The 22,898-nt window shown below is 49.4% G+C and overlaps 6 protein-coding genes across 7 annotated transcripts; 4 read left to right on the top strand and 2 right to left on the bottom strand.

Moving 5' to 3' along the window:
- Positions 1–1,008: 1,008 nt before the first annotated feature.
- FOIG_07288 (uncharacterized protein) lies at positions 1,009–9,077 on the top strand. Of its 2 annotated transcripts, XM_031206784.1 has the most exons (3): positions 1,023–4,138; positions 4,192–4,835; positions 4,906–9,077. In XM_031206784.1, the coding sequence occupies exons 1-2, from the start codon at positions 1,902–1,904 to the stop codon at positions 4,223–4,225; spliced, it is 2,271 nt and encodes a 756-aa protein (XP_031063903.1). In that variant the 5' UTR covers positions 1,023–1,901; the 3' UTR covers positions 4,226–4,835; positions 4,906–9,077. The 2 variants fall into 2 exon arrangements, with proteins under 2 accessions (XP_031063902.1, XP_031063903.1); XM_031206783.1 differs by having other exon boundaries at positions 1,009–4,138; positions 4,192–9,077.
- On the bottom strand, positions 4,804–8,344 carry FOIG_07289 (uncharacterized protein). Its single transcript, XM_031206785.1, has one exon. The coding sequence runs from the start codon at positions 7,760–7,762 to the stop codon at positions 5,933–5,935; it is 1,830 nt and encodes a 609-aa protein (XP_031063904.1). The 5' UTR covers positions 7,763–8,344; the 3' UTR covers positions 4,804–5,932.
- A 793-nt stretch (positions 9,078–9,870) lies between the features above and the next one.
- Positions 9,871–11,885, bottom strand: FOIG_07287 (uncharacterized protein). Its single transcript, XM_031206782.1, has one exon. The coding sequence runs from the start codon at positions 11,401–11,403 to the stop codon at positions 10,507–10,509; it is 897 nt and encodes a 298-aa protein (XP_031063901.1). The 5' UTR covers positions 11,404–11,885; the 3' UTR covers positions 9,871–10,506.
- A 1,694-nt stretch (positions 11,886–13,579) lies between these two features.
- Positions 13,580–14,293, top strand: FOIG_07286 (uncharacterized protein). Its single transcript, XM_031206781.1, has one exon. The coding sequence runs from the start codon at positions 13,760–13,762 to the stop codon at positions 14,123–14,125; it is 366 nt and encodes a 121-aa protein (XP_031063900.1). The 5' UTR covers positions 13,580–13,759; the 3' UTR covers positions 14,126–14,293.
- A 3,714-nt stretch (positions 14,294–18,007) lies between these two features.
- Positions 18,008–19,957, top strand: FOIG_07285 (uncharacterized protein). Its single transcript, XM_031206780.1, has 5 exons — positions 18,008–18,120; positions 18,179–18,208; positions 18,268–19,325; positions 19,376–19,549; positions 19,600–19,957. The coding sequence occupies exons 1-5, from the start codon at positions 18,093–18,095 to the stop codon at positions 19,642–19,644; spliced, it is 1,335 nt and encodes a 444-aa protein (XP_031063899.1). The 5' UTR covers positions 18,008–18,092; the 3' UTR covers positions 19,645–19,957.
- Positions 19,958–20,830: 873 nt separating this feature from the next.
- Positions 20,831–22,762, top strand: FOIG_07284 (uncharacterized protein; the record flags this gene model as incomplete). Its single annotated transcript, XM_031206779.1, has 1 exon — positions 20,831–22,762. One exon carries the CDS (start codon positions 20,831–20,833, stop codon positions 22,760–22,762), a length of 1,932 nt encoding a protein of 643 aa, XP_031063898.1.
- Positions 22,763–22,898: the final 136 nt, after the last annotated feature.

Raw genomic sequence — 22,898 nt, 5'->3', positions numbered from 1 at the left:
CTGAATTGGCACACCTGAAGAGAACGAAGTAGGATGCGCAAGGCTTTGGAGTAAGGGCCACCCCTTCGGGCATCGGCAAAGTTACAGAGACTGCCTGTAAGGAGGCCCTGAGGCTGTGCAAGCCTCAGCTAATTAAACCCATCCTGTAACAATGCGAGCTGGCTCATGGTTACCGGAGGTGGCATCCGTATCATGACAATTTTGGCTTACCTTATTGTTACAACATTTATTGTTCGTATTCTTCTGAGGGCATGGGAAATCGCCCAGGTCTTGGCCCTTGACGGCTCTGTTGGCAAGCCTGCTACAGACCAACCAAGCGACCTTTCAGAGTCGTTGACATAAAGATTAGCTACACTACTGCATGTTATGGCACAAAACCGGAAACGCTGATGTTTTTCAATGCCCAAATCGTGGATCATGCATCGAATCACCAAGTAACGCCTGCTGACCTTGTTTATCTTATGCAGCGTGATGCCGCCTCTACAGATACTACAGCAACTAACCAGCCCTGCTAGCCTCTTGATTGCCAACTTCTGTTGATTGCGTTTGTAGTGACAACGCAATCAAGATCTACGGCAACAATGGGTCTCTTGTTACTCACATTTCATTCAATCGACGTTTTAGCCAGCCCGAAACATCCGTTCTCGGTACGTACAACATATCACTTTATACACGCAGTGAATAGACAAATTTGGACCTCGTCTTCCAGGGGTAAGGCCTTGTTGCTGATGGGGAACGAGGTGTGTACCCACAAAGTATATACTGTTAGAGTCGATACGAGATCGTCACCCCATACCCGCGCATGCATCCGTGTTGTTGACTTTCACTTGGCTCAGCGCTTGGCCTACATTCCAAGTACCTGCACAGCCTCCAGATTCTTGACCTAGGGGGCCTGCGTCTGAGACGTGCTAGCATTGGTACTCCGTGTGTGGTGGTTGAATACGACGCAACGAATGTGAATACGACAAAACCTATTATTTCTGGCCTTCATCTTCGCCCTTGCGACGTCTGAGCATTGCCAAACCACTTTCACTATTGCTGTCAGTAAAGTAAACGAAACCCTCATCAGATGAACTGGCTCTTCAGAGACAAAGGCCGTTTGTCTCCGTACAAAAGACTCCCCTATCACACGCATCACACGCAGGACCCAAGACCAAACTAAACCAAATCTGTCCCTCCAGGCCCCGCTTCACCGCACTCGTGAAGGACCACCCGCCCCCCTGTCCCCCTTCGATTGTACCGCGTACGTATCAATTTACTCGCTAGGTACTTGCCGCTATTACGAGCGCCGACCAGGCCAGGCCGTACCTGCTTCCTGCTGCCGCTGCCATTGCTACCCAGGTTCCTGATCCCTCTCTCCCTCCCTTCCATCTCACTCCTTCCCTTGGCTGTTGCCGCTGGTCTTCCTTTTCCCTCTCGTCTTCCCCCACACAACAAATCCATTTCATTCATCATCCGCGACAACGGGAAAAACCAACCCATATCGACGACGACGAGACGACCAAACGCTGTCACTTTCAGCCACGCCTCGTCGCGGAGACGATTTCTCGCCTCGGTCTTTCGCTAATTAACTTTACTTCTTTCTTTATTATCGCCTTATTCCGTTCCTAATTCTACGCCAATTGCCGCGGCTTCACTCTCGCTATCCATCTATCCAAAGTCAGTCCGGAAGAAAGCCACGTCTTTTGAAGGCCATAATTCGTCGCCATTGTCGATACTTTGTCGACCACCTCCGCCGTGGGCTTTGCTTTGACTCATACCAGTAATCTTGGACCATTGGAAGGATTGGAAGTACACTGTCAACAACCCTGGACTTGAAACGACGACAACCAACTTTCGCCCGAACGAAACGACTCGATCGACAAGGAATTCGATCATCATCACTAGGATACGTGGTCACGATGTGGTCTTGTATTATGAAACCACTGGCGGTCCTCGCCTCAGTGGCAGCCCTGGCCTCACCCGTTTCTGGAGAGAAGATTCTTTACTCCAACTCGCTCAACAGTTGCCAGAAGGATAATGGTTTCAAAGCTACGCTCTTCAACGTTGCCCTGACACCAAACAACGGCTCTGCCTTTGTCAAGGCTGTGGCAACGTCATCCATCCAGGGCAAGGTTATCTTCGACATTCGACTCTCGGCATACGGCTACCAGTTCCTTCAACAGACCGTAGACCCTTGTACAATCAATCTCGCTGGTCTCTGTCCCATGGTTTCTGGAAAAATTCCATTCAAGTTCAACTTGCCAGTCGGCAAAGAAAATCTCAAACAAGTACCTGGAATCGCCTACAGTGTTCCCGATCTCGACGCTACCGTCCGTGTTTATGTCAATATGTCCAGCACTGGTGAAAGCGTCGCATGTGTCGAAGCTGATTTTTCCAACGGAAAAACGGTTGATCTCAAAGGTGTCAAGTGGGCTACTGCCATCATTGCCGGCCTTGGTCTGATTTCTTCTGCCGTTGTTTCCGGGGTCGGTCACGCCAACACTGCTGCTCATGTCGCTTCTAACTCGCTTTCCTTGTTTGGCTATTTCCAGGCACAGGCCATTCTTGGTCTCACCAGCGTCGGACTCCCCCCAATCGTTTCCTCTTGGACTCAGGATTTCCAGTGGTCAATGGGAATCATCCGCGTTGGCTTCATGCAGGACATTTTTACGTGGTACCAACGAGCAACTGGCGGCACACCCGAGTCTATTTTGTACAATGTTCGCCAAGTGTCGGTCGAGGTTCAGAAGCGAAGTTTGCAGGCTGCTTCCACCAGTATCGATCTCTTCAAACGTAGTGCCGCCATGATGCCTCGAAGTATCACGGAGCCCATCGGTCATGCTGCTGGGGCACTCGCCAAGCGCGCCAATATCCAAACCGAGGATGGCACTTACATCGTGTACGGTATTCAGCGAGTTGCTTTCAAGTCTAGGATTGAAACCACCAATCTGTTCATGACCGGCCTCACTTTCTTTTGCATCTTCGTGGTTATCACATGTCTGGCTATTGCTGCCTTCAAGGGTGTATGCGAACTGTGCGTTCGTCAGAAGTGGATGGCCCCAGACAAATTTTTGGAATTCCGAAACGGTTGGATGACTGTCCTAAAGGGCATCCTCTTCCGTCTGACGCTCATCGGCTTCCCTCAGATGGTCATCCTTTGTTTGTGGGAATTCACTCAACAGGATTCGCCTGCTGAAGTCGTTCTCGCTGTCTTCTTCCTCTTGGGAATGACCTTCACACTCGCTTGGGGCGCCAGCAAGGTTATCCGCATCGCTCGCCGTTCTGTTGCCATGCACCGAAACCCAGCCTACATCCTCTTCTCGGATCCCCAGGCCCTCAACAAGTGGGGTTTCCTCTACGTTCAATTCCGAGCTTCTGCTTACTACTTCATTGTTCCCGTCCTTGTCTACACTGTGGTCAAGGCCATGTTTGTTGCATTGGCTCAGAAAAACGATGTGGCACAGGCAGTTGGGTTTATCATCATTGAGGTCGGTTTCTTAATTGCCGCCTCGGTTCTTCGACCCTGGATGGATAAACCCACCAACTCGTTCAACATCGCTATTGCTGCTATCAACTTCATTAACGCCATCTTTCTCCTCATCTTTTCTAATGTGTTTGGGCTGCCTAAGATTGTCGTTGGTGTCGTTGGTGTCGTGTTGTTCGTTTTGAATGCTGCGTTCGCACTTATTCTTCTTCTCATGCTTATCGTCTCAACGGCCTTGGTCTTCTTCCGCAAGAACCCTGATGCACGATACCAGTTCATGGCCGACGATCGTGCGTCGTTCATGAAGTCTCAAACCCAGGTCAACGCCACAACCGAGCTTGATGCTCTTGCCGCTACTGCCCGAGGTGACAAGGCTGGTTATAGCAACAAGCACCTCGATCTCGATGAGGAGGACTCGGTGTCTTCTGAGAGCTTGAGAAGGCGGGCGGAGATGAACAACCAGTCCCAAACATCGTTTCAACGGGGCGATGTTCCTCCCCGGTCTCCTGTGAACCCCGCCATGCCACTTTTCCCTGCTGACGGGCAACGACCAGCAAGCCCGTTCCGCAATGCGTCACCAAACCCATACCAACAGTCGACATCCAATCTCTCTCAACAACGGTCGGCAGGCGACAGTAGCCCAGGTGGTTACAGATCACAGAACAATGCCAGGTAAGCTTTCACGCTTGACGAGTAGAGTGATGCACATGCTGACCCCTCTTTAGCCCTTGGCAGCGTGGTGCTGGTTACGAGCACTAACTGATGTAACCGAGGCTCTATCCATTTATCTCATGAAAAGCTTACATCTGAGAGCTCTATCATCAGCGAAGGCTTCGGATTTGACGACATTTTGTCAAAAACGAGCCGGCCTAACAACATCAACACATCGAATTTTCTGCTGTGGACGATGAGAGTTAGCTCTCGAATTAAGCCGTTAATCGACACTGACCACGCCAAGACCGTGTTTTCTTTTTCCTTGTTTGTTTCGTCGTACTCAAATTTCTTTTTGGATGGTTTGTCGAAAGCATGACGACGGCGTCTGCGATGAGACCTGGCGTTGGCGATTATCGAAACCCTAGTGCTCTTACGAGTATTTGCTTTGTATATATAAACAGTATCGGGAAGGAATGAGGGATGCACTTTTTTCACTGGATTGGGATAGCTCAGGCACCAGTTCACGTTCGATATCCGAGAGAGTACGCCACAGCTTAGAAGATGTGGCAGTGGGGAGCTTGACTTCCCATTACTTGTACCCAAATTAAAAACAAAAAATTCCAATAGCCGGATTGTTTTCCAGGTGAATGACAGTCGCCTGAAATAGCCTCCTTAGGCCAGCTTGAGGTTCAAGTGCAAACACAATCCATGAAAGGTGCGTTACTTTATTTATCTAATGAAAAAGGTCTTTCCAGTGACTGGAACTTCCGTGGCTAACGGAGAAGTAATTGTCCATGGAGCTTGTATCCAATGTATCTAAGCTCAGTACTCGGTATGGACGATGCAAAACCAGCCATCGTAGTGATTGAAAGCCTTGAATTCTCATCCACACTTCCATGTAACACCTCGGACGTTGAAGAGGGAAACACCAAATACCCAGCCTCCCCAACCATCCGTACAAATACAATGATTATTCCATATCTGAGCGGAACAGCAAGGCTTTGCGTTCAAACGAGAGGCTTTAAGATACAGTGAGGAAGAGGCAAAACAAGACTACTCTAAGTCTTGTAGTATGACTATTGGTACATGACGAATGGTATATATAAGCAAGCAAACAAGGACGCAAAATAAAAATAAAAAAAGAAATTCAAGAAATGGAGTTTTGTGAGACCACGAACGTCTCTGGACTAGTAGGCTTTCAAAGTCGCAAGACTTGCTGACGGGAATTTTGCCAAAGGGAAGACCTAGGTAGATAGATATAATATAGTTGATGGACTGATGAGGCTGAGTGATGATCTCTTGTGTTCGATTCGAGTCCGCCAAAAAATTGCGCAAAGGCTTGAGATAAAGGTAAGATAGTGGAAAAAAGAGAGATAGAAGATTATTGAGAAACACCGTCGTCGAGTTATGATAATGAAAAGGTCAGTGCCTGTCGCAGTTGGCGATTGATGTCGTTTGTTGTCGTGATAAATGTTTGTTAACCTCGTAGAGGTAAAGCTCCCTCCATACCCCCTTTCCCTTTTCCCTTTCAACGCCCACCCCTTCCTTTAGCTCCGATGCAAATTGGGATTGTCTCACCGCCAGCACCAACACCAACACCTGCCACTTGATTTCTTAGTCCTCCCATGTCAACTCGTATTCTTCCCCTCACCTTTCTTTCACCTCTGCATCATCAAATCTTTATTGATGACATAAAATGTGAAGTCGCATGTGAAAAACGCTGCGGCAAGTCCCGACAGCCACATACGTGGTCTCATGCAGGAACCAGGAACCAAAAATCAAATAGACCCGATTTGGATTGAATTTGAGGGGTTAAAATGCAAAACCCTGTTCCATCAGCTTGTCGACATCACCACCTGCTGCTTGCACCGCTTTCATGGCCGCCTCGCTCAATCGTCGCCTCCGTTCCATCGCCTCACGCTCTCTTCGCGCCTTGGTCTTCGAACTGCCGCTCGGCGCAACACCTGTCATTAGGAGACCGCCGTCGCTGGGAGTAAAATTGACGAACCCGATCTCGCTGCCGCCTCCACTGCTGCCGCTTGCATCTCGAGATCGTCGTTGCTTGCGCATTGCCGTGGGAGTCCCCGGTACTATACCTCGACCCGAGGCGCTGCGAGCTGATGCGACAGACCCATTGGAGCTGTGGCGCGAGTGTGCTGTGGCGGGCGTGGGTGGAATGGACGGCTGGCGTGTCTTACGAATTGGAGAGCATGACAAGTGTCGTGCTCCAGAAGACGGGGCTCGTGGCGGACGATGGCGTTCTGATGTTGGAGGGATAGGCGGTGGGGGGAGGTAAGTCTGGGTGTTCAACGAAAGGTCGTGACTGGGAGCCGAGGCGTTTCGTGGTTGTGGCATATGGATCATGAGGCCAGCCGAATTGGGATCGTGAACCTGATACTCGTACGGCAACTCCGCATGCTGGGCATGCATGGCAAGGTTGAGGCTGGCGTTTTTCTGCTGTTGCGGATCGGCTACAACATATTCGCCATTCTGGTTTAAAAGATTTAGATCCCACCACCCGCTTTGATGAGGATTTTGAGCCATATACTCTTGCCCCGGCCATGTCTCGGGTGCTGTACCCACAACAGTAACAGGTTGCTGGTGTGGGTGAGGATGAACATGGGCCTGTGGATGTGGATGTGGATGTGGATGTGGATGGGGATGGGGATGCTGGTGTGGATGAGGGTGTGAGTGCGGGTGTTGTTGATGCTGCCAAGATGACTGAGGAACTTGCCCTGCCATGTCGGGATGGTAAAGGCCAGGTTCAGTCTTGACTCCTGGGGATTCTGCTGGTGTGTGGATTCCGTTGGTGCTGAAAAAGCGGAGAGAGTTGTTCGGAGGCGGCTGAGGAATTTCACTAAAGGGATCGTCACAAAACCCATGAACAAAGTTGGTGCTATCCGGCCCGCATGTCGGTGATGGGGGGAATGCGTCATTACCGTTGCCATATTCGTGATGCTGCAGTCGCAAGGCCCGAGGAGGATTGTCCATGGTCGGAGAGCCTGGGCGGTCCATGGCAACGAGCTTCTTGGGTTTGCGAAGTTTACTGGCTTTACGAATCGTGGATGAGAGTGCCTCAACGAATTTGTTGGGTTTCCTGGCCATTGTGTTGGGTGGGGTTGGGGATGATGGTTGTGAAATAGGCACCCGCTTTCCAGGTGAAGAGTGTAATGAAATGCCATCAACTCGGGGCAGTTCTGGGTCTGACATGGAAACTCGAGGCACCAGGGGAGGCTTCTCGTCCGTCAGTCCAACGGCACTCGCAAGTGCGAGGCTTCGAGGATCGACCTCATGCGATGCACTTGCGACAGCGGATGAGGCTGGCTGAGAGGGGATTGTCGCGTCGACCTGAGAACTGCAGGAGAAGAAATCGAACTCATCTTCAGTTGTTGAAACGCCTGACGAGGCAGATGCAGTGGACTCGGTAGGATGGTCGAGGATAAGTCCATTGGCTAGGGCCGGCATTGATGGGTTGTGACCGTGTGGATCGGCCATAGAAGATGGGATTTCACCATCAAAGTTGAGAAACTGACCAAAGAAGTCGTTTGATCCATCGTTAGGTCCATTGTCGATATCCTGCCAGTAGAAGCCTGGGTCGCGGTCGACAGCTTCAACCCGATAGGGCAAGGTCCAAGAGGCCATTGGGATACTGGACTGTTGTTCTGCAATAGTAGTTGAAGCTGATGGGTGAGGATGCAATGGAGGCGTGGTCAGCCAAGCGAGTCACCTAGGGCTGGCAGAGAGAGTTACGGAAGACGACGAAGATGTCGAAGTGGAAGTGAAGGTTGATGGCATGAATGAGGTGAGAGCCAAAAGAATGGCAACGGAGGGAATGAAAAGAAGGAGCCAGACCCGGAGCCTGAGGAGTCTTTGAGCGATAGTGAGAAGAGAGGCGAGAGGCCTGAGCCAGTCAGAGGCAGCAAAACAAAGTTCAAGACGAGCAACAAGGGACTCGGCCGGTAAGCGAACGAGACCTGGCAAGGCGTGGAGATGGCCAAAGTCAAGTCAATGGAGCAACGGACAAGCTAGCAACGGGTACCAGAGAAACGGGCAAGACACAGGGACAAAAATCAAGGTTGGTCTTCCCTGAGATTAGTAGTAAGATATTGATGAACAGGGCCAGAATCAGGGTCATGAGAGTAAGAAAGAGAGGACTACGAATTCACTCTGGCGCAGCAACGAGACCGTTGGGTCGGGTTGCTACTTGGAGGAGGGCGATTTGAGTGCGACAGTGGGAGGAATGCACGGGGCTATGAGGGAGCATTCCATTGAGAAAGATTCTCGTGTCATTGACAGATGATTGACCCCCCTTTGTCTGTTCCAAATGGGAATTTAAAGAGGACGATCTTTCTGTGTTGCAAATGTTAATTGATCGAACGAGTGATATGTTTATATATATATTTGAAATCACATTTAAGGAAATAAACGACACTCTCCATGGGTTGGCGATTGAGCGCAAGTGAAGAGTCATGACTGACATGACTCTTCTCAGACGGCAAGTGGTGATGCTCTGGACGCCCGAAGCCACCCAAGACTAAGTGGTAGAGGCGCTGGGATGGGCTAAAGTAGAGTTTACGGGTGTACCTACGTTAGCCTAGCATTAGTATTAGTATTTATGGGCGGGAAGGGCGAAGGCGAGATGGGAGAGGGGAGAGGAGAGCGTTAATGGGAAGAGAGCGTGCGAAAGTTTGAGTCGGGTCGGTTGATCATGGGCGGAGCATTGCTTTCAACTGGACACAGGTACAGAAGTGTAGAGTTCAAGAGCTCGTTCGAATTGATCAAAAGATTGGCAGTATGACGTCCAGCGATGATCTCCCCACGGCGGTATCACATCACATCACGCCTCTTGCAGCACATCGCATCTATCGTGGTTTTAGTTTTTGATGTTGATTCTCGTTCGGGCTGACAAAGCCCCTGGCTGTTTTCTTGTGCCCCTGGTCCCGGCCCTGATCCTGGCTTCGTGTACTGTACCTTGCAGCCCGGGCAAAATAAATTGGTTGCATTGCATAGTTGCATCTGACATGACATCCAGTACAGGGGGGTTGATCAGATCTGACAGGCTCTAGGCCCCCTAGGCCCGTCTCCCCTCCACTATGATTGTCATTCAGTCCCCCCTCCGATCGATCATCGCCCTCACCCGACACATTCAATTAAAGCAAATACATCTTCATCATGGATCTTTCTTCCGTGAATGTCTCATGTCTCATGTCAAGAATGCTCCTTCAGCCTGTCTGACCTCGTCGCCTCATCAACGCCCCAGTCCTCATGACTCTCAATAGTAAACAAATGAATTTTCTGTTTCGTCTGAAGCCTCTTAGATTACGGAATCGCTGTACCTAGGTAGAATGGTCCCCTTCCCCGTTTACCCGCGTTCATTGGCGAGCCCAGACCGATGAAACTCTTTCCAGAGGCTTGCGCTGATCTGGCGCGCGGCTGTCGACGGCACCGATGAATCGATTTATATGCGACAGTCGCTCATATGATGGGCAGAAATCCCTTACTGTGATGCGTGGGAAAATGAAGACGCCTTTGCCGATTGGCACGCTAGACATTGCTTACGTATCTTGACGATTTGTCAGTGGACGCTCATGGCCTTGCGGAGCGGGCGTCATAGTTGCCCAGCCCGGTTGGTGATGGCTTCACCAGCCGTGCCCGATAGAGTTCGCAAGTCGTCCGATTGAAGCCTGGCCCACAATTGACTTGTACTTCTTGCCATTCTTCCATTCTTCCACTCTTCGTCAAAGTGACTCCCATGGGTTCGGAGCTTCACACAAAAGTAACGCCTTGCCTAACACTTTGTTTAGTGTAATAACTGTACACGATTTGTTTCATTTCTTTCGTGGTATCCCACGGGTTACGGTTTCGTCTGCTCATCGAGACCAGACGCCGTGTGATGCTCTACTAACGTACAATAATACTAGATACCGATATCGACTTTGTCCATCGTACAATGCTATGCAACAGTCTTGTCTTGCCTTCCTGGCCATAACGCTTGAACCTTTTGGTCATGAGCTCCCCAGATAATAATGCGCCCCATGCTGGTCCTGTCTTCCAAGCATATAAACCCTAAACGCCTCTGACATTGCCCATAAAAGAACAAAACATCCCCGGTCGTGATACCAAAACTCCAGGCTGTGATTCCCAAAAACAAAACAAAATGCAAATCCTAAGCTGTCTGACCTCAAAAATACTGCAACGCCTTTGCCCAGTCATCCATGACCTTGTTTCAGAGGGCAGATGCTTCGCTCTTGTAAATGCTCCATCCGTGTAACTCCGTGATGCGTGAGTCAGTCGTCCTTGAAAGAACTACTCTGTAACATGTAGCCTGCGCCCACCGTGTATGCTGTTAAAATGTGTTGAGAAAGCACCGCAGAAATTTGGGTACTTCACTGTGTTGAAATAACCATCTGCGAGGTTTGTGAATCCGAGCGGCCCCTGACGGAGCTTGCCGTAGAGTGGGGTTGCGATTGCCTGCTTCTCTTCTTGTCGCGTCGTCGCATTCGAGGTACACTGTGAATCGTGTTGCGACAACGACTTGCAGCATCAGCGGATCTTCGATACCCAAGCTCGTAACGCTTCTTAATTCCGTCAGGCGTACCAGTCGTCCTTCGCAGTACAAGTGGTTGAAGCCAAGAGAAATCATCCTCGTCTTCACAGTATCCTTCATCCACTTGAAAGCCGCCATTTGCATTGGGCCTGTACATTGACCTTGTGGCATCCCCCGGGCCTTCACTAAGAGTGGTCGGATCAACAGCAATGGGCATAAATGGATTGAAAGGTCCATCAAGAGCACAGGCAAAATCCTCTTGGGCGTTTCTCGGATGATAATTACGAGATTTCGTAGTATTCATGTCTTTGTAGGGATCAAGCTCCATGGAGTCGGAACCCTGATGGTTGAGTATCGACTGTACATTAATGCAGTCATCGTCGGGTAACGAAATGGGCGAGAGGGCGGTTTCCGGAAGCCGTGTAGTCGAGCGAGAAGAGTCGTAATGGAAATGCTCCAAAGAAGAGCTGCCAAGTTGTGAAGCAAGGACATCAATTGATTGGGATTGAAGAGGCCGAGTAGATTGGCATCGAGAGGCTAAAACTGATATCAATGACGAGGCGGGTGGTGAACTCGGTGGTGATAATGGTTGTCCGGCTATTTGCGCGTTTTCGGATGACATTATTGTAGTTGCTCTTGGGCATGAAGCAGTGATACTGATGTCCTGCTGGTGTTGGTGTTGGGGTGCCTCTGAAGGCGAGTCTCTCCACTGGTTTCCTGTGTGAGGCTCGCACATCGCTAGAGGCAGCTGGGGATGATGACTTGCCCCATGGAGTTTGAGTAATAGAGAAGATAAAGTGGCTAGAACTTGAGAGATGAAAGACGAGATTTAAGACGGGAATAGATGAATGGAAGATCAGAGGGAACAGAGACGGAAAGGGAACCAGGGAAGAGCAGGGCAGGGCAGGTAATATGAAGGTATCCTCGTTGCGCTAGAAGAGCAGGCGGCGTTGACGCCGCTTCATTGCTGGGGTGGACCGTCGAGCGGACTACTCTATGGTGGTGGCAGTAGACTTAGTACCTTAAGGTTAGCCTTGGTACAGTACTTTGTTATAGTAGGTTAGTAGGCTATCTGTGTTGCTAACTATGTGTAGGTCATGTTTTACTGGATTTAGCTTAATGATCCGACAGGATGGTAGGGGTTTTTATTAGGGTGCACAACCCATTGGATATCACTGGGCAGAACTACCTTAGGTACTGCATGTAACTCTGTCAACGTATAGTAACGTACCTGTATTTTTTTGTTTCTGGCAGATTGTCTGCATCCATGGATGTCTCTACCGAAGGCGTAGGTGTTACGCCCGTCCAGTGACCGTCCTGCCGGAGCAATCAAGCCTCCTCCACTGCTCTAGGTTGTACCGACAGCCGGGTCTTTAAACCCGACAGCGTGTCCTAGGGTGGTCCCAGTTGCGGTGCAAGTGGAGCTCCGGCCTTTTGTACAAGTGCGATTGGCTCGTCGTGGCCTTGGCGATTTCTTGGCGCTCTCTCTGTTGGCGCGAGTTGCATGGATGCAAATGCACATCAGCCCATGTTCATGTCCTTTCTGCTAAGGGCGAGCCTATCAGGAGTCTCTGCACGCCTCGATGCAGTTCAGGGCTCAAGTCGAGTCAAGTCAAACCAGCCCTCGCAATTGAATGTCAATCAGTCTGTCCGGTAATATCACTGTCCAATCTGTCGGAAATAGTGGACATGATTCGTTCACATATGAATTGTGCTGCAGATCTTGCTAGTCCAACTATAACTGCGCGGTCCGATCTCAATCTCACCCCTGAAACCATACATGAAAAAGGGCTGACCGTCTTGGAGGGTTGTCAGCTCGAGTATTGACCGCCCACTGGCGTCAGCGTCTGCACCGCAACGCGGGATTCGACCCAAGGAGAGCCCTTAATACCGCCTGTGTTTGTTACTGTAGCTGTTTCCATCCCTACCACCCGGCGTCTCCCCTTCGCCATCATCTCAGCGGGGAAAGGGTTGATTTCTTGGCGTTGTCTAGCGATTCAACTATCTCAAAGCCTAGTGCCACCCACTTCCAAGGCCCCCAGGCTCAGGTTCCTTCGCTTTGGCTTGGGCTGGTGATTCTGACATTTCAATCGTAGGGACTTAGATCATGTTTCAACAAGGCCATCTCAACCATATCCCCATACGGTAAAGCTGGCAGTTGGAGTTGCTGCTTCCATTGACAGGGTCTTGGAATGTGTGTGCCATGAGCATTTATCGCTTACGACACAACAGAAACAGTACATTATCTGACTGCAGTTACGTGATACATGATACGGCACTGAGATACACAGACATCCATGATCCCATGTGCTCAGGCGTCTGATGCATATTGTTAGTTGCAATTGCTAAAACACCCCAGCGCCTTCTGCTCACGATCTAACATAACCAACGGATCCATCGTCCTCGTAGGGCAGACACTCAATGCCCGGTTTCACGTCCAATCGCATCTTTCCATGTCCTTGGGTCCACCCCCGCCAAGATCTTCTGCCTTCCGTCGTTCCCTTAATAGATCACCCGCTTTTATCAAAGCCAAGATAACCTCACAAACTTTCAATAATCCCCATCTTTCTGGGCAACTTCACTAACAAGTTACCTGAAACAGTGATATGCTATACAGTGCCTATTAGCCCAAGTTCTACTCCGTAGCACGTCCCTGAACACGGAGAACCAGGGAAGAGCCTGGCTCTTGGCTTCCTTTAGCACTGAACGCTAAACTCTTGTGAGCTGAACCTCCGAAGCCATAAATCATCTCGGTGCCGAGTGTTAATTAATGAGTCAGGAGAAGCGCAGCGACCACACAGCAGCTATTCGTGAAGACTCGCAAGATTCACAGAGTTTAAAATAAATTGGGGTTGTAGAGGCTTAGCTTCTAGATCCGTGGCTCTGGTTCATAAATTTGCAAGTCGGAATTAGCGTGCTGATAATCAGCCATCTGATCGTATCGACTCCATCATAACAAAAAACGACAGCTCATGAAAGCCTGTGACGGAGCAGCAACCAACTTCGATCGGGATCAAACTTGGCAATCCGCTATTGTAGCAGGACCAAATCGTATGCTAAACTAGCCGCACTTTGAAGGAGCTGACTCCACCATGATGACCAGATACCGATGTCGATCGGCTCTATGTATGCTGATCAGTTTATATCTACATATGGATGTGTTTCCCGCCAAGGAATGGACATTTTCTGCAACACGACTCAAAACATGTTGGTTGAGATCCTCGAACACGTGCTTATCGGTTCAAATGGGGCCTCACGAGGTGATGCCTTGTAAGTCTATGCAGGTCAGCATTTCGAAACGCATGAGGCGGTTCCTAGAGTGCTCTTCGGCACCAGAACGGCAGGACCTATTTCTGCCCTTTGTGAACCAACACCAATGCCAGTTCGGCGTTCTAAGGCAGATCCAAAGACATGGTCCTGGAGCCCTACTGTATCGTCGACCGACACACTCACAATAAGCCTCATCTCCGGACCACGGTGTTGGTAATGCTACCGATATAGACAAGCCCGACCCAAAGCGTCGGATTGTGGTGTGCCAATGATTCGAGAGCTTCTGTATAGTAATAATCAAGAGCATAGATGACATTTAGAATGAGCCCCGCAAGGGGTTAGGCTATTCTCTCGCCCTTAATTCTCTGAACGGGTTGTAGGTCTGGGCCTCTCGCCCAACTTAAGGGACTGTAAGTGAGCGGCCGCTGTCGCAATCAATGTTCCTGATTTGACGTACTGACTCCACGTGCTGCTGTCACTGTTACTGGTATACGGTTTTTTGTGTTGCTCGGACCCAAAAAGACTAACTTCTCATACGGTCACAATCCAACATGATCTGCCGGTAATAAGAGATAATAGACAATTCATCTGGAAAAGGAAATCAGTTCGCTTCGGCTATTAACTAACGGACTAAGATGCCCGATTCTCACCCAGGATTGATTTTTCAGGCTTCTGAAGACCAGAGGCGTTCGTCTGACAGGGGTGGGAGGATGCGCAAGACCAAAGCAAGGGGGGGGGGGGGGACAAAGCTTAAGACTCAGATTGGTGGCAGGTAGCTGGATTTTAGTGGAGGCCAGTCTTATGTTTTCTGTCCTCTAGAGGGTAAGATCATGGGTACTGGGAAGTAAAGTTATCAACCACTTGAGCTAATCTGGAAGAAACTCATCTACGATCTGCTATCCACTTTAGCCCGCTGATCTCTCTCGGGAAGTTCTAGGCCACCTACGCTTATTAGCAAGAATCTCGACGCTAGGCTTTTCTGCGGAGAGCAGTCGAGTAGCTGAGTAGGTATAACGATGCAACGTATGGGAAGACCTGGCTGGAGTACAGCGGGCGCAAATACCATGCAAATGTTTGACCTGGAGACTTAGCGGGAATTTTTTGTTTGATGAGAGCTGGTATCTGTGAAAAGCGCCTTTCGTCTATTATCTAGCGGGTAGTGATAAGCCTTTTGGAATTGGCATCTCGATCGTGCTATGATGGCTATAAAAATGGTGCTTCTCGACTCAGGAAGGCAAGCCAATTTGTTGAATTTAGTGCGGGCCAAACTATTAACGGTTTTTTATACGGTTCTTATTAATCATGCCAGGACCTCAGCTTAACAGGGCAACTATTCACGCCTCTGGGCTCAGATGCACAAACTGGGTAGCCCACATTGCTGAAAGAGCCTTACCAGCTATCCTTATGACATATCATATTGGGCGTCTTGCTTGGGGAGATTCATCGCTGACCTGATGGAGATATTTCGGAGCTTTCGTTCCACATTGGCGATGAAATTCCTGTGACGTTTTGATTACTTAAAAGATGCATATTTTATTCTTCGGCGAAGTGTGAGATGGGCTCTCTGTCCAAAGACGCTATTGTTGGACCCTGGAGATGACATGCTAAACCTCTATGCGAGAACACTGCTGATCTTTCGACGTCACGGGAAAGCATGCCTCTCGCCTCGACGGAGATTACATGGCTTTTGCGCTATGATGTTGATCACTTGTGGATGTCCCTGCATGAGGCTGAAAGCCGTTCATTCGACAGGTTGTAATACGACCTGATAATCGGTACACTGGTGTTCATTCTCTAGTTCACGCTTTTTCCAGTGGTCCTCACACCCAAACTTTGGTAAGCGTTATCATCAACAGTAACCGCAGCTTAACATCCACAGCGCCAGAGAGGTGGTTCGGCGAACTCGAACGTCTAGGCTGCTGTTGAAACACCACCAGCCATAAATACCATGCACAAGTGGCGTCTGGCCTTCGGTTATCAGACCTGTCAGTTAGGGACGAAGTCTCTCCGACATGCATCGGTTCCAACAGTGCTTTCAGTAGTCAAACTTTAAAACACATCTACGACGCCTTGGTTCTCGTTCGGGTATCTCGTAAGTTTACCTGCGGCCGTATTGGCCCAGCCTCGCCTTGCTATGTCGAAGCCAACGGCCACGAGGTTGAGCGGCGTAAGGAATCAACGGTGGTGTTGGTTTGTTTGACGCAAGGGCCATGTTGTTCAAACGTCTGGAGAATCCTTGCTGCACTCTAGGACTAGGGAAATACATAGGTCCATTTGAATCGTCCCAGGCTGTTGTGGCAACCAAAAAGGCCCATGGTGCTTCTTCAACTACCGCAGAAGAACATGTCCTGCAGGGCAAAGCGGAACGGAACGGAGCGTCCATCCAAGTTTAGGAATCACTGCATTGTGGCGCCTGGAGTGCCATCATGGGAACCCACGGAGGTGGTTCGGCCATAGTAGAAGGGCAGAAGGACAAAGAGCCATCTTCACAAGGCAGCCTGTTATAGGTCAGCCAAAAGCTAACTGTTCACGAGAAGCACAAGACGAATTCCATATTAGATACGGATGCCACTACCGGGTCGTGGTATTCCCGGGCCATGGAGCCATATCAACGTCACAAGCATGCAACAGCTCAGTGTCATTGGGTGAGTCAACTTCCAGTGTGTTCCACCATGTCGATCTTAAATCATGCCTCCAGCAATCCACGATACTCTGTCAGATCTGGTAGGGCCGGTCAATATCCTGACCATCAACTTTTAGGTTCAAGTTGATTTCATCAGTTCGCACCCTTCACACGATCGCTTACCAAGCTGAAGCGCCCTCATAAGTGCCTTGTTGTGCCGCATGCCTAGACTTGTGGAGCTTCGTGGCTGATATCTCGCTCTTTTGGAGATAGCATTCTCCGAATTAGATCCTTTGCAGACTGCCTCTCGGGCCCTAAGAACGAGATGAACCATTCATCATGTATAGGCGGCTGGCTACGCATGTTACTACGTAGATGAACTGTGGCTCTGAGCCATACAAGTTTGCATGGGCGTGAACAGCGGGGTTGACCCCTGGGAATACTTGTTGTTAAACTTTACGATGCATGAGAGCTGAAACCGCCATATCCTTGGCAATGGGAATAAACACATACCCAGAAACTACCAAGAAATGGCCAGGCCGATGGAATGAGGGCACCATGGGTAACGAGCCTTGGCATATTGTAAACAAATGGAACTCGGGGTGAGACGTTCACGGCCGGTATGCAAAGAGACTTGATGCCTCTGATTAGGATACCAAAAACAAACAGTTAGAGTGTATTAGGACTTGCTCATCTAAAGCTGGTCCGGGATTTCCATCATCTAAAACTGAGGTCTCACGTTCTCTTGTCCCCCCCCCCAAAAAAAAAAAAAAAAAAAAAAAACCGTATCTAATTACGTCAGGTGTAAAACGTGACCGGTACACGCCAGGAACAGGAGATTCATCATGGTTTACCACGTGACGAGATGGAATAATGGCGAATCTATAAGTCTGAGGTTAGGTTCTTTTCCATGGATTCAATGGGTTCACAGCACTTGACCCAGAGCTTCCGAATGGAGGAGAAAGTCGCGGGCTAATTTTCTCTTAAACCAATAGGCTCATGGAGATGCTAGCTAAGCGCTGATGATGTGCCCCGCGTAGGCGCTTACGGTCAAACTGGCCACAGAGCTCATTGAGCCAGGGGCCGATGACTTGATTGGGCATGATCTTGAATGAAACAGCCTGCATTCTGCAGCCTGTGTTGCATCTGTTGTATGAATAGCGGGAACTTGGTCTTTTGGGACGCGGCCGTTTCGTTTCGATGGTGAGACAGGCAAATGCCGAAACAATATTGAAAGGCATATGGCAAGAAATATGTAGATGATAAGACTTTCTCTAAAGTTCTGTAGCTTTTTCCGTCCGGGTATCTCCAACATCAAACCCCAAGACTCAAGTATCGTGGTAGATGGAACCCGATATCAATGCGGGGCTAGCCTAGCTTGGCACATGTTACGGGCGGCTAAAGGAAGCAGAGTCGAGCTGTCCTAAGAGGGCTCTCTCAGGGTCCGAACATTTTTCTCCTCTCTTCATTTTCTCCTCCAGTTCAGAAGCTCTTGTATTCTTTAACTTATTGTAGTATTGTTCCTATAAGTTATGGCGAGCCAGCAGCATTACTACCCTCGTAGGTCCACATCGAGTTTTGTATCATGACAACGAAACTGATCATGACACCTCAATAGCTCCGCCCGGCGCGACACAGAGCTCACCAGGTTCGCAAAGCTCTCTACAAAGACCATTTGGCAAAGCTGACCATACAATCTCTGGATAGCTCCTCAACCGCAGCAACAGCAACATCAATATGCGCTGCCACCGACCTCTCCTCCGGCTAATCGCACACAATTCTATCCTCCTCCACCTCAGCCTCAACCTCAGCCTGGACAGGCTGTGAACTACCCTCCTCCTCCTCAACATACACCATCTCCCCAAGTTCCCCACCAGCCGACGCCGATTCACTATCCGGCTCCTCCCCAGGCTCAGGAGCAGACTCCTTCTCCACAAGCCAAGCATCACTCTCATAGTTCCTCTCAGGGCTACTATCCTCCTCCTCCAACTTCGGCACCAGCGTATCAACAGCACTTTCAGCACAACCTGCCTCAGGCAACACCTCCACCCCCGCAGAATCAGTATCATGCGCCGGGCCAACAGAGCAATTTGGCCATGAGGCCTGGGCCAACTCCTCCAGCAGCGACTCCCCAGTCTACTCAGCAGAACTTTGAACCTCCCCCGCCAGTATCCTCTTTGGATGAGAACCAATATCCCATTGAGAAGCCCAAGCAGGAGCCGGAACAGCAGCCTGGAACAGCAGTTGCAATGACTGTGTCTGGGGCGCCTGAGGCAGGTCAATTCGTTGGGGCAGTGGCCACATCTGATGACGTTGGAACATTCAATGGTGGCAGCTACCGTATTAGTCACCGCGATACCAACACAATTCTCACTATCCAGCTCGCAATGGGCTGCCCCATGACTGGCAAGCCAGGTGCAATGATCGCCATGTCTCCCTCAGTTACTCTGAAAGGCCAAATCAAGTTCAGCATGAAGAAGATGATCACCGGAGGTGACATGTCAAGTTCGACATATATTGGTCCAGGAGAGATTCTTCTTGCGCCCCACAGCCTTGGTGATATCACTACCCTTCGCCTCACAGGCAAGGAAGCCTGGTCCGTAGGCCACGATGCATTTTTAGCTTGTACCCAGGGTGTTATAAAAGATTTCAAGAGACAGGGATTGGGCAAGGCTATGTTCAGTGGCGAGGGTCTCTGGGTTTATAAGATCAGTGGTGTAGGGTTGTTGTGGGTTTCGAGTTTCGGTGCCATCATTCATAAAACAGTAGGTTTCTTGAACACGTTTCTCTTATCAGGTGCTAACGTATGAACTAGCTTGTAGAGGGGGAGAAGTACATCGTGGATAATGGACACCTGATTGCCTGGAACTGCAAGTACGTAATGGAGCGTGTTGCCTCTGGAGGTATCATCTCAGGCATTGCTTCAGCAGAGGGTTTGGTTTGTAAATTCACTGGTCCTGGAACGGTCTACATGCAAACCCGGAACTCGGTGAGTGATTTGTCTGTCTGTGGTCCTTTCTGTCACTAACAATATTACAGAGGGCGTTTGCTGCTTTCATGGGTGGGCAGCAGTATCAGGGATAATTGTTTCGTGAAACCATGAAGAGCATGTTAAAGCGAGTGCTTACCTATTATTTGTGTAGTGTTTATTCTTCTTGGGCTATTCTGGGCTTTCATTTCACTGGGTTGCTGGCCATCTCTGGATACCTCTAATTACCTAGGTACCTATCTAAGCACTTTGCCTGGTTCCGCTCACAAGCACGTGTCTAAGGTATCAGAGTTTCCCATATGTTGCGATTTCTACTTTGGTACAAAGCCTTTGTACCTTTCTGCCCGTGCCGGTGCTCGATGCTCCATCCTTCTTGAATCAGTTCTGTCACCCAGTTGAATTTTAAGTGCAATGCATTTGTCTGTTCTTGCTACCCCAGAAGGACTCTTTCCCTCAGACTTAAGTTCTTTCTCCATTATGTATGATTACTCTAATCGCACCTTCCACATTCTCAGCATTGCTATCAAAGTAGTCATTTCACGACCCCCCTCACGTATTTGCTGTTTTCCTTCTTCACCACCATAGGTAGCTTGGCCTTCATTTGCAAGACAGCCAAACGCCCCTTTTTGGACAATCTATCCCGCTATACGCAGCATTAAGACAACTTGTCTATGGCAAAGACGCCTGAGCAAAAGCGAATTCACTTGTCAGCGATCGTCCCCGAAGCTTATCAAGTTCCCCTTTTTGGCACCCCATCTCTGAGGCAAGCTTAGCACCTTTGCCGCGAAGCGCCTGGCCACGCAGTTTCGCTTTTACGAGTTTCGATTGCATTGCTCGTATCTTCTTATCAGTATGTTGCCCTGAAAGTTACCGACCGGTTCACTTTTATGACTTGGGATCTTGGTTGTCTGATACAAGAATCGAGACTGACACCCGATGTAGGCACCACTCAAAGTTTCCTCTGCCGAGGCTACAACTTTGGGTTAGAGACTCCCCTTGGTTTTCTGGTGAATTGAAAGAAATGCCTTACGACAAATAGAATCGACAGGCTAAAAACTTTAGATTCGAGACGTATGCACTGCTGACCATCAAGAAGACGCGCAGAGGACTCACTAGTATACTACTAAGCACTTGTTCTGTGTTTATATAGAAGCATACGGCATTTCTAACACTGGAAATCATTGGCAGACTATCTGCTCATGATCCAATTTGATTAGGATTCGTGGTGCATCTGACAATCCCTGGTCAACACATTGAGGCGCTCAAGATTCAAATTTCGGCATGTCCTTCGAAAAGAGGATTCGAAGCCGAATGGCTCAATCTGTCATCTCAACTGACACAACCGCTGACGATTCTTTTGAGGAATGGTATTCAGCACCATCTCTTTCGCGGAGGGAATACTCAGAAGAGAACTTCGCAAGTTCAAAGTTTGCTGAAGCAATGAACAACCCAGACTGGCGTCGTCGACGCGATGGATTCAGTGTTTCTGACGTTACTGACACAACCAACAGCACAAATCAAGCCAGCCCACATAGTCGCGAGGTTCCCAACAACAGTACAGAAGGAGCGTATATCTCCCCTATGAGGAATGGAAACATATCTCCATGGACTTTCATTGGCAATTCCAATCAATTCCAACCTTGTCTTTGCGGTTCTGAGACTGATATCAAGGACTCAAACGTGTCTTCTACCAACCAAGAACATGGAGGTCTAGACCATGATAATGTGCAGCCAGCTGATACCATGAGTGGACTTTGTACTATCCGACTTAACGTCGACCTAGCTGGTGGCCACTACAAGGATCGCCAACTCCGCGTTTTTCAGGTCTCACCCCTTCCTTCTTATGCTGCCAGCACACAGAAGCATAGAACGGCAGTCCAGAACATTGATCGAGAGGCTCCTATTGCCTACGTGCAACGTGTAGTCAAAAATCAGCGAAGAACTACGCAAGGAACTAATAACCCACAAGTGGAAAGACGCCGAACTCCTCACCATATTTTCCCCACAGAGGCCGGAAATGAGAGTGAACTCGACAAAGAAAGGACCGACAGGGCCAGGCAAGCTGTGCTGAAGGACCCAGCTGTTGCCAACATCGCACATGCAAAATCCCAACCAAAGGTACTCAGTGGCCTGTCATCGCCAACTGAGCAAACCAGAAAGAGCGAAGAACTCGAACGCAGAAAAGCGGCTTTCATGAAAATTCTGCAGAAGCTCCAGCAAGGGTCAAAACATGAGACTGAAAACACAAAGAGAGATACAAACAGACCCTTTATCGGCCATGGTTGTCCTTGGAGCCCAAAATCAAGCCAGCAGCCGAGCCAATCTACACAACAAAGCTCTGATTCCGGTATTGGCTCTCTTTATAGCGACCCCCCGAGAAATAAGGACTCATCTAATGACTCCGGAATCCGTATTGATTCCGATGTCCTCACACATGGGTTGAACCCTAGGGCAAGGGAATTCCTCTCATTCAAAAGAAGTTTCCCAGCAGCACCGCAAAGTCAGGGAATTATCAACTTTCCAGAAGACGAGGTTTCTAAGAGTATGGAGCTAAGTCAAAGTGAGACTCGAAACGAAGACACTGTTAGAAACACCGTCAAGACCGCACCACATAACATGGACGACATTTCTGTTCCCGTACTACAGTCAGACATTGGTGCCAACAGTACAGAGAGTACCTCCGTTCCAGGGGGAACTACAGCCGATACAACCAAACAAGATCCAGGAGAGTTCAACTACTCATCAAAGATATCGCCGCCTGCCAAGTTTGGATTCCCAGGGGGTGCTTGTGGCCCTCCAGTGCGAAACATCCTCACCCCTGGAGTGCTACCTGGTCTTGGACTTGGAATCCTGCCGACGCCTGCCACGTTCGGCAATACGCCGAGCCTAGCAATGTTTGGTCCTCTTCTACAACAGTATCCTGTTGCATCAGGTCACTTTATGGGCACTTCTGCAGCGCCTCAGATTCTCTTTAACTCAACGTTGGGAAGTAGTTGTTTTCAAGCTCGCCCACACCCTGTTCCCAAACCGACAAACCCTGACCCAATTCAGCAGCAACAATATGAAGAATACATTGAATGGCGTAAAGCACATGAGCCTGGATACGCACTTGCATGCAAAGGTCGACAACAACGCCGTGCCCAACGTGGTTCACCAACGCAACACGTATCAATGCATCACGCTTCGTGCGAAGGTACTCAAATGGTTCAGTGATTAGTTTGGATGATGAAATGTGGAGAGAAACGTCAAGAAGAAAAGAAAATGCTCTGTGATCTGCAACTCTATCTTTGTGCAAACCAAGCACGACCAGGCCAAAAGTCTTCCTGACTCCATCACCGAAACTTACCAG

This window comes from Fusarium odoratissimum, assembly GCF_000260195.1.
Source record: "Fusarium odoratissimum NRRL 54006 unplaced genomic scaffold supercont1.10, whole genome shotgun sequence".
In the NCBI taxonomy this organism is placed as follows: domain Eukaryota; kingdom Fungi; phylum Ascomycota; class Sordariomycetes; order Hypocreales; family Nectriaceae; genus Fusarium; species Fusarium odoratissimum.
This window is presented reverse-complemented; position numbering and strand designations above follow the sequence as displayed.